At 45.3% G+C, this 11,363-nt stretch overlaps 1 protein-coding gene across 5 annotated transcripts in view; it reads left to right on the top strand.

Moving 5' to 3' along the window:
• The first annotated feature begins 766 nt into the window (after positions 1 to 766).
• Positions 767 to 11,363, top strand: part of ACTN1 (actinin alpha 1) — a 131,653-nt gene continuing 121,056 nt past the window's right edge. For 3 of the 5 annotated variants that reach the window (XM_019551454.1, XM_019551451.1, XM_019551453.1), the window contains exon 1: positions 767 to 1,097. In XM_019551454.1, coding sequence (XP_019406999.1) covers positions 993 to 1,097 — 105 coding nt within the window. In that variant the 5' untranslated portion in view covers positions 767 to 992. The remainder of the gene's footprint in view (positions 1,098 to 11,363) is intronic. The other 2 variants (XM_019551452.1, XM_019551449.1) reach the window with 1 other exon arrangement.

Raw genomic sequence — 11,363 nt, 5'->3', positions numbered from 1 at the left:
CCCCCACAAATACACTTTCTGCTATTATGTTCCCAACACAGTAGAGGTGTGCCAAGACACTAGTCCCCAACAGTGAAGGTGCCTAGACACCCCATTTGGGTGCTCTCACTTGATAGCAATGGATATGCCCCATCAAGCAAAAGCACAGGTGGGTGCTGATTACATTTCCACTTCTGGGACCTCACTGAGTTCAGCGGACAGCCTAAAAAACGTGCATCGGGCTTGGTGCATCAGGCTTTGCAGGATCTTTAATTCAGCTGCAGGCTTCTTGAAAAGATGTTCTTTCAGCTGGCAGCCGCACAGGATCATCATCATCATGGTAACACAGGGACAGAAAAGGGGGGTGTTGCTCTATGTTGAACCTGCCCAGGCTGCTTCCACCGCCAGCTGCAGAGCCGCCAAAGCCTGCTTAGCAAAACAGGGGCAGCTCGGCTGGCTCCGGGGTGCTGCGCTGCACAACAGGTAGCCGGCTGGGGCTACCTGCTCAAAGCGGCTGAGGTTCCTCTGCCCCCTCCCAGGGCTAGAGGAGACGTCACCGCACTGAGCGCCTCCAGCAGCTTAAACTCACATGTCACATGGGCCAGCGGGGAGTGGGGGAGGGAGTCTTAAATCAACCTATGTCAGCTGCTGAGAAGCCCTGAGTGACACAAGGGGGCCTCAATGAGAGTGACGGGAGCCAGGGAACATGAAGTTTTGGCAACTCACACAGCCAATGAGAGGAAGCAGGAGGCAGGGCTCTTTCTCGCTCCCTCTTTCTCTCCTTTTTTTTTCCCTCCTCTTCTGTATGTGCAAAGATTAGGTTGAGATCCGGCGAGTGGGAGGTGCTGCCTGGTCTCTCTCCCTCTCTTTCTCTCTGCTGTAGCTGGGCTTCAGCAAGGAGCTCCCCAGCCAGCCTCGGGCGAGCCCGACCCCGGCACCGCCCGCAGAAGAAGGGGAGGCGAAGGCAGAGCAGACCAAAGGACCCCCACCCCGCACCCCCGGCAGTGGCAATCATGGATCCTTATGACTCGCAGCAAACCAATGACTATATGCAGCCAGAGGACGACTGGGACAGGGATCTGCTTTTGGATCCAGCCTGGGAAAAGCAGCAGAGGAAGGTGAGTGCCCTCCCCTCCTCTCCGAAAGCATCCTAGGGAGATCCGAGAGCAGGGGGTGGGGGCTGCGGTAGCTCCATTAGCCCGGAGTGTTGGGTTACAGGCGGCGTGTGCGTGTGTGTGGTTACAGGCACCTAGTGGGGTGTGTGTATTAGGCATCTAGTGGCGGGGGGTGAGGTTACAGGCATCTAATGGGGTGCATGTGAGGCTGCAGGCATCTAGTGGGGGTATGTGTGGGGGGGAGGGGGGATCACTTCCTAGGACTTACCAGAGGCTAGTTGTGTATTGGGAATCTGCGTGGTTCCTTTGCAGAGTGCCTTCCCCCAGCCCCCCTCCTTTTAACCTGGGCTGGGGATGGTGGAGGGCAGGGAGCTGCTGCAGCTGGTGGTGGGACACTGCTGCTGGGAGCTGGGTCCCCTGCATCACCCTCATGTTATATTGCTTTAAATAATGTAGGGAGGAGGGGAGATCCACCTTATTACAGATTTGTATATGCCTAACCTCTCCTTCCTCCTTCCTCTTCCCTGTGTTGCTTTCTCCTATGGCAAGAGATTGCGATGAACATTAGGGCTGTCCTAGCCTTGCACAAGACCTGATGGGATTCAGAGATCTAATAATGGAGCAAGTAACCTGCGGAGGGGGCAGGCTAGTTGCTCCATTATTTGATCTCTGATTAGATCCTTTCCCCCAACTGTTTTAATTAATTCTGGAGCAGAGTTTTTAATTGATTTTTTTTTTTTTTTTAAAGCATCCTCTGGTTGTTCTCGAGGCCCAGTGGAAATAGCTTTTGGTTTTGTTGGGTGATGGTAAAGGAAAGGTGTGGGTCATGCTGGGTGTAAGTCTGAACTACATGGTTGCCTTTGCTACCTGCTGGTCTCCTGGGTAGAGTGCTTGGAGAGCTAGTGATGGAAGGGGCTGTATTAGAGTGTGGGGTGATTGCTATCAGTTAATAAGAGAGGGTGCCTGGAGAGGGTGTCCCCTGGGTAGGATATGTGATGGGGAGGAGATGGGTGAAGAAATGAAACCTGCTTGATTGCCCAGTTCCATAGATCAGAAGTTCCTTCCCTCTGCACCCCCAGCAACAGATGCTTTCCCTGTCAAGAGCCACAAGCCATGCAGCCAGGATCTGCAGCTTCCCCCTCCCACCCCCCCCTCCTTGGCATTTTGCAATGCATTGTACAAAGCCACCCCTTCCAAGAAGCAGTTTTTCTTTGAATGTTGGAGTGATTGCTATTTCCGGCAGCCCCTCTGAAAGCTGCTGAAGATCTGATCCAGGCCTTTGGAGCTGGGTGTGCCCTAGGGCAGTGGTCTCCAAACTTTTTTGATCGTGCACCCCTATCAGTAAAAAATTTTTGAGCACGCACCCCCACTATATGTATATTTATTTATTTGACATATGGACCGAGTGAGGGCGCCAGTGTCAATCCATATATTAAATATTAGTAAAGCTTAATTTCTTTCTTATTTTTTAGATAAAAAATAAATATAAATAGAAGTTCTAATATTTTCTTCCCACACCCCAGTGGATCATCTTGTGTACCCCCTGGGGTGTATGCACCCCACTTTGGAGACCACTGCCCTAGGGGAAGGGTGGGTTGACATTGTTCAGGTACAGTGTGTGTGTGTGTGTGTGTGTTGCAACAGAGTGTCAGGTCAACTGCAAAAAGCCCCAAAGCAGGGCAATGCACAAAGGCAAGATGCCTCTGCAAGGGCACAGAGACTGATCAAAGAAGGAATTAGACAGGACTGGATTAAGTTGGCATAGAAAGTTACCCAGGGCTGCTTGCTTTCTTCTACTGCTGTGACGATCCCCTTAGGTTAAACATTTCTTCCCAGTGTACAGGGAAACAGGAGAACTGCGGTGAACTTGGAGATCAGGTTGACTGAATAGCAATCAGTTATCTGTACGCTACCTCCCTGTGCTCCCACCAGTCACAGTCCCCGGTCACTTCCCAGTTGCGTTTTGATTACAGGCGGGATGATAGCTGAGTTCTCATTTGACTGGTGTGGTTTAGGGCTGGGCTTGTGCAAAGCAAAACTCATGTCCAAAAATGGTAACATTCGTCCCTTTTTTTAAACTTAAAGGAGGGGAGGAGTGTTAGGAGGAGTTCTAGCTTCTTTTTTTCATTTTTTTAAGCCAGAGGCATCCTGTATTAGATCACCCTGGAATCCTAATCCCTGAAACATTTCCCTTTTAGTCGCATTGTCAGACAATAAAGGAGAATTAAAAAAAAAAAAACTTTGGCAGGGCACCTCCTAGAAATGTGGCAGCCGTGGACTCACTGGAGTGAATTACTTTATCAGTTTACCCTTGTATCACATATTTCCGCTGTTTGAATTCTGAACAGAAAAAAATGTATCATGTCTGCAGGTAGCAAGTATAGAGCTTGGAGACGGGAGGTGATAGAACTGGCTTTTTCTTTTACATTGTTTATGGTTGGGCTGTCTACAGGCAGCTGAGAGTAACTGGGAAAGTGGTGTGTACCAGGAAAAGGACCTTTCATCTTTCCTTCTTCCTCCCCCTCCACCTGAGAGAGTCTTACAGGTACTTTAATGTATAGTTTACCAAAATGGTGAGTTTGAGAAACACTTCCACTAAAGATGTGTTAATTAGAGGGGATAGCTATGGAACTTCTGTCAATGGCTTTCTAAAAGCTACAGGGAGATGAAAAGCTTGAGAAATAAAGCGTGCAAACAAAGGTACTTATTTGAGAATAGAGATGATAGCCTAAGAGTTTACATGTCAACAAAGGGGAAAGAAGAGGGGATTTAATTTGCAAACCACAGTGCAGGGAACAATTATCCCAAGGACCAACCTGTAGTAGTTGGGCAAGGGGGTTCTTTTTTTCATCTTAACCACTCATTCCCTTCAGGAACTGTCTGGACTGTTGTCCAGAGCTTAATTCTCGTGTGTATTTGGATGATGAATTTGAAAAGTTACAACATGGCCTAGTGAAGCCCAACGATCTTCTTTACAGAGCAAAAGGAGCAATATCACTCGTAGGCTACTTCTCCAAAGCAACAGGCAGATTTTAATTTTCTTATATGAGGTATATCAGAGGGCAGCATTTAGAGTGACTGTATGTGTAATGCAGCACTCTGGCTGGTTTGCAAGTAGTGATTGAATCCAGGACTTCTGTATCTTAAAAACAGTTTTCTTACATAAAATGAAAGGGTAGTGTTTTTATCTCAAGAATGACACTCATTGACCTCTGTGATCTGACCTCTAGAAGGAGACAGAGAGCTACACTGCCAACTTTGATACACTTGAGAACCGAGGAGGTAGTATGAACCAAGGCAGTATTTAGTGCATGTTGTTTAAAATAATCCATTGAAATGGACCTGGAGCCAATGAACTTAAAATACTGGTGTTATTCTTGTTCCTATTAAGATGGAAGGGCTGTGAATATTTGTGTATCCCTTTCTTTAGGGAAGTGAGGGGATGTGACACGTCCCCCTCTAGATGTTACCGAAAGAAAGGTACCCTGTTCTCCAGTGAATGTAGGATCCCCCATCTCCCTCTGAGCCACCACACTATTGTATGTGTGATATCTGACCCGGGTGGAAGAGGTGGATGACCCCCGAAGTCCCTCCCACAAATTAAGCTCCGCCTATGTGAATCACCAGCATTAGTCTGTTCACAGCAGTATGAGCAGATGTTCAACTATCATTTTGCGTGGTGCCTCCTTTACTTCACTGAGGTTTGAATATGCCTATGGACTATATGGCTTGCCTCCTTCGTTGGGGGCTGCTGGGGTTGGGGAAGTAGTGGTAGCTCCAAGCACTACCAACTTGTTGCACAAAAATGAGACATGGAGCAAGTGACTTCATGTCTTCCTCTTCTTAAAAAAGGAAGGAAATAAGTAACAATGTTGATAATGAAATGATCATCACTGGGCATCTGCATTAACATCCCACTGAGATGAGTACAACCATAAACCCCACTGAGCTTGGGGGGGTTTTCTAGGCTTTCTACAGAGATGCCTCTGAATCTGTTCTGCTTGGCTTATGTTTTTTTAGGGTTTCCTCCCCTCCCAACCACAACAGCTAGAGGCTTGCTTTTTAATGTCTGTCTATATTTAATGTAAAAGAAAAATGAGATTCTGGGCCAAAAATGATTGCTTTAGAGAAGTGCCAGGATGGTGAATGGATATATACCAGTTATTTCTGAGCTCTGTGTGTACATAATATTTTTGTACAAGGGTGTTTCAGAAAGCAATGGTGATTTTGAAATAAAACCATTTATGTGCACTACACAGCAGCAGAGAACACTGATAGTAGCACTGTTAAACGCACCCACCATTTACATCTATATAGAGAAGTGTTGCGGTGCAGATTGCACATAAAATGGTTTTATTTCAGAATTGCTGTTCCATGTACAAGGGTGTTTCAGAAAGTATATATGTATTTTCTATAGTCAGTTTTACAGTGTGGTCTTTCTATTTCAGTATTTTCATAGGGAATGGTTCTGTCATCTTTTCCCCCCCATTTGTTGGTAGTGCAAGGGAAAAGATGCTGTCCTAACGCTTCAAAGCAGGAGGCCCAGTGTGTGGCTGTGTACAGCTCAGGGGCTCTGCTTTAGTAGTCAAAAATAGTAGACGCTTACATTAAAGTTGCTGTATCGTAAGAGATTTCTGCCACCGCTTGGCAGCCAGTGAAAAACATGGGCATGTCTACATATGCTTTCTGTGGGATGCCACCAGCTCTTTTAACAACTGGTGCACTCTGTACCCTGTCTGCAGAGCTGGTAGGAGTGCGCAGGTATGCAAGTACTTTGATGGCTTTCTAGTAGCAATGTCTGTGTGCCAGAAGAAGGCTCAGGAGATAGATGTGCCCTAAGTTGAATCACTCTCTTAACTACCTTTTTTTCCTCTTCAGGACTGTGCTAAGTGGGGTGATGATGTTACCAGGGTGAAATGCTGAAACCCCTGACAGTGCTTAGGAAAATCAGCTTTTCCTGTTCCAGTCGCATAGCACTTCCATAAGAGACTTTTTGGGGTGTTGGTTCATCCCTCAAAAGGGTCTTTAAGCAGCTTTAAAGAGCTGCTCTTGGTATTTATATTCACTTAAGGGAGCAGGAGAGTAATGAACAGAACTAATTCTGCTAAATCTAACTTTTAATAAGATTCTGCACAGGCCTTTGTGCAGCAGCAGAAGGCCTCTCTGGGATATTAAAGCATTTTCCTTGCAATATCAAACTCATCTCTGTACTTTCTTCCTCCTGAAATATCGTGAGCCTTTTCTTTCCTCTCTTCTTTTCTATCCAAGAAAACAAGAGAACCAGGCCTCTGCAAAATAACACTAGCCAAGCTGTAACAGGTACTTACTGCTGTTTTTCATTGTTTTAAAACAAAACTTGCTGAAAGCTACTGCCAGAAAAAAAATCATCTGAAATACTTTCATCTGCAAGCTAATAGGAAGCCTGTCTACTCTTGCTTGTGCCTGTGAATGTTCTTCTGTGAGCATTTACTAGCTGAAGACACTGTAGGGCTGAAATAAGATTCACAAAAGCTACTTGGAAAGAACCGGCAGCCCACAAGAATTTCCGTATCTTAATTCAAGAAGACGGAGGCCTTGATCAAGCCCCACTGTCAATGAAGAGACTGCCATTGTCCTTGGGAGCTAGAGTGGGTCTTGCATGGGTGAACTCCTTGAAGGTTGACAAGCTTGGGCTTGGTTGGATCAATTGAGGAAGCAATCTAGAATTAAAGAAGACAAAAACCCAGCATGAGCCCCATGATATCAAAGCTGCTTTCCCTCTCCCCAGCCAACTGATGAAGTTAGCACCAGCACTATTGTGCAAAGCCAGTGATTTGATTTGATTTGATTTTACTTTTGGGAGGGGGGGGGGAGACACACATTCTTCAGTCTGGAATGCCCTGGATAGGACTTCTGGAGGTGCTGAACACTTGGCACATTTGAAAATCACTTTTGATTTCTCAGATTGTGCACTCTAAGTTCCAAGGCTCTTCTTTATTCATATTTGAAAAATATCCAAGACTGGGGAGCTGGGAAACAAACTCAGATCTCCAGATCCCTGGCCCTGTACACTAACTGCAATGTTACGCTGTTTCTGAATGGACAATTGCCATCTTGACAAAATCGTGTAGAGAAGGATGAAGGATCCATTCTTAGAGTGAACAAGAGGGAGAAAAAATATAACAGCCCTGCCTACTATATACACTGAAAGGGATTATACCAACTGTTTTATAGAAGCTGATTAACTTAGGTGATTCATGTACTTTTTTTGTTAAATGTGGCAATAAATTGCACCTCTTGGATGAGAGCTCTTAACTCTTCATTTTTATGGTGCTAGCATATCAATGACAGCAATGGCTAAACTGTACTGAACACTTTTCCTGTTTCTATATTCTAGGTAAATATTTACCAACTACAGTATCTATAAGATGATTTAAATGCCTGCAAATATCTCTAAGAAATGGCACTATCTCAGAGATTTCATCCTCTGAATCTATCTAGTGAGCCCTGTGAAATGTGCCATATGAAAAGATGCTTGTGAAAGTGAATGGTGGCTGGTTGATCCAGAAAGCTGTAAAATTACTGATTTCTAGGTCTCAAAGTTCAGTGTAGTTTGTTTGGATCTAGCTCACCAGCTTCTATTATGGGTCACACCATAATGATTCAGGTGTTGCCAAACTACACCTAAATTGGATGTGGTCTAGGTCTGTGGGTAGAGTTAACAACTAATGATGTACCCTGTATGTGCCCCTTTGGCAGTATGTTCATGAGGAATAGCATGAGGCTGACAATCCTTCTTGTCTATACACGTTGCTCTTTTGGCTTAAACCTGGGCTGATGCTGCCTTCTAGTTGTGGCTGTCCCTTCAGGTACCCAGCTTTGTAGAAAGCTGTAAAGGGAATGGCCCCCAAGTAGCCACTATACAAGTGTGATTCTGTTTTCCTGAATTCCAGCAGGAAGTTAACCTCTTTTAGGTTGTTTCCTGACAATAGCCTCTTTCACAGAAATGATAGTGTCCATTGTGACTGAGCAGCAGCAGCAGCACAACGTTGTGTCCTTGAGCTTCAGAAACTCAGCTAAGTGATACCACATAATCAACAGATCAGATACAGGCCTTGTTTGTACTCAACCTGTCTCTCTTCTGCCAGAAGTTCTAGCACCAGACAGCAGCTACCACTGCACATCCATGTGATTGTGGCAGACAGTCCACCAGGGCATGAAGTGCACCTTGGATGGCACCATTTGCTGAAGGGTGTGCAACAGCTGGCAGAAGATGTGAGGGCGTCTATCCACAGGTGGTAACCCTCCGCAGGCAAAAAGAGGGTTTTGCCCCAACAGGAACTCTGGGTGTGAACATGGTTAGTTTTGTCAACTAATTCTCGGCTCTGCTGACCAAACCTTGGAGTGTAGCCTAAGGTAGGGAGCTCATACCTTACTTTGTCCTGCTTGCCACTTAGATTCTTTATTGGTATTAAGTGTGCATGTACACATGCACACACACACAGAGCAGTTAGTTCTCTGCCCACTTTGCATGCATAGAACTGAATTGTCTCCACACCCACTTCTGTCATTTATGTAACAACTGCTGAAACATTGCAGGAGAGATGCATTCCCTTGATTCTCCTCTTTTTACAGGACTGCCTGCTCATCTGCTATTCTGTGCTCTGTTTCCAAGAACATTGATGGCTTCGGAAATTGTTTCATTGTCTTAAATAAGTTCTGGAGCAAGCCCATTGTCAATAGCATATTCAACTTACTGTTGTATTTTTGATCTGTAAAAATGCTTAACTTAAAAGTATCACTTTAAGTGTTGCTGCAGAGGATACGTTAATCACTGGCTTTTAGGGCAATTATTCATCATAGAACAGTGGGAGCTGGCTCATACTCTTTATGATGACGTTTAAAAAAAAAAAGAAAAAAGTACGTTATTCATTTTAACCTCTTTGTGTTGCAAGAGGAGTGAGGTATGTGGGCTTTGTAGTGACTTGCTCATCCACACAGCAGCTTGTTCAGTGAAAAAAGGAAGGAGGAGGTGGGGATGGACTAGAGAATGGGAACGTTTTGGGAAACATTATGAAAGATCACTGTGAATAGCCTTAGAAAAGATAAGCATGCTGGGTCAAACTGTTGGTTCGCCAAGTGTAAGAGTTGTCCCCCTGATTCCCTGGCATCTAGTCCAGTGATGTGAATGTGTGCATCTGGGGAATTCCTTCCTGATTGCTGCAGGCAACCTTTGAATTTGTGTGCATTTGATTTGGTTATTGTCATCTGACTATGCATAGCTGCCAGCACTAAAGGTGATGACGTTGTCTACCATCATTCTGTTAGGAATGATTTTTCAGTGTGTCACCATGTACATATGGTTTGCCCTGTGCCAGCCTACCACATAGGAGATTTGAATAGAAACTGTCCCAATACTTTTTCCTGGCTGTCTAGCAAGAATCAGTTTTCAAAAGTGATCAGCACTGTGTTTTTAACATGGTGCTGGCCTGCTACAGAAATCAAATACACCTAAAATACAGCTTTGAGAAAATACAGATCTAGTGGTGTTATTACAATGGCTTGGACTGCAACAACAGTTGGATTATACTTAGGGGGGGAAAAATCTTTTATGCTACAATTGAGACATGACATCCCCTGGCCAAAGCATTAAAATGACCATTGCTGGCACACTATAATAAAACTCAGTCTGAATGGCTACTCTTGTCTTGAGCAACTTCCTCTGGACATAGGTGTTCATTACATGTGAGAGACAACTCCAAGGTCTAGTTTGCAATGCATTTGCTATGTGCTTAATGAGGATGCATGCTACTCACTGCGGTACCTCTGGAGTCGACCTATGCTCAAGCTGTGAAAGTTTTTGTAGTCAGTGGCCTTGGTGACAGAGATAGTAAAAGATAGCACAGCTTTGCTTTAGAAGAACTAAGGACTTTGCACCCTGGCTAATTTTATAGTATCATGTGTCTGGGAGGTCCTCCTGCCTGTGGCTTATCATTGTTGTGTCTGCCACTTAGGTCACTCTTGGGGCCTTGGTTACATTGGTATGAGGCGGCTTTTCTGACACTAGGCTGGAAAGTAAGGAAGTAGGCAGTGACTTGTGAGAGAGGTTGGAAGCTGTGTCCACTTAAAAGCCTTCATGAGGGTGGTGCCTTAAAGTGCCTCTGGCAGTGAGCGGGCCTGCTGCACTTGCTGAAGTTGCCCATAAGCTTGCTGGTCATGCTGCTATTTTTAAAGGCCCATTGCCATCGTAGGGCCCAAGGAACAATGTCAAAGCAACTCTCATGGTATCTAAGAATGCATAATTCATCCATCGCCACGTGGATGTGCATTATAACAATTACCATTACTTTAAGAAACATACTGTTTTTAAGAGCCCCGTGGTCTGACGTAACTTCATATGCCCCCATCCAGCTACAGGCTTATTAAAAAAAAGCTGTATATCCAAAATGCCTATATCTAAGTATTGCCAAATATGAGCTTGGCAAGAGGGAGCCCATTCCATCATCTCCATAAGAAAAGTCCTCCTGCCTCACCCAGGATTGCAGATACCCAAACCCTATGGAGAGGAGCATGAAGAAAGTGATGTGTGTGACAGGATTGCCTGTCTGTCAGGCCTTCTGTCTGACAGTAGCTATGCTTAAAGCTCAAATCCAGTTGGCTTTCTCATGGGTACTTCCAACTGCATTTTGATCTCTTTAGGCAAGACTGACTGAGGCTGGTGGCCGGGCAGGGGACTCATGAAGACAGGGCCTTTGAGTGTGGAGAAATTGAAGACCTTGGGGTTAAGCAACAACAAAAATGAGTTCACTGAGTGAAGCCACAAGTGTTAATAGGATTAGCTAAGAGTGGGCTTGCTTCCTGTTTCTCTGCTGCTGCTGTCTCCTTCCCCCCCCCTTCATTATAACAGAACTTGGCCATAGGATGTTTGTGGTGTGGCTTGGAGCCAGACAAGCCTGTTAACTCCCTATTAGGCAGCAAAGCAGCACTCCTCCCCCATGTCAGTTTTCCGTCATCCTGTTTTTCCTTCCATGGTGGTAATACTGACATCCTATTGGTAATGGATGTGCTGGATGACTACAAGCTGCATCTTGTCAGGGTTGTACTAGCATCGCAGCTGACTGACGGCCTACAGGTGGAGGGCCTCTGATTTGTCTTGCCTCCAAGTCATCCCTTTCCTAACTCCCTTTCCTCCTACCATCAGCTCTTCTTTCCCTTCCACTCCAAGTGCCTTCAAAGACTGAGATTGGTGTTAGAGAAGCTTTTGTCCCCACCAGTCCTGATCTACAACTG

This window comes from Crocodylus porosus, unplaced genomic scaffold (assembly GCF_001723895.1).
Source record: "Crocodylus porosus isolate Cpor-Errol unplaced genomic scaffold, CroPor_comp1, whole genome shotgun sequence".
NCBI lineage: Eukaryota > Metazoa > Chordata > Crocodylia > Crocodylidae > Crocodylus > Crocodylus porosus.
The sequence above is the reverse complement of the archived record's forward strand: the minus strand, read 5'-3'. Positions and strand labels throughout refer to the sequence as shown.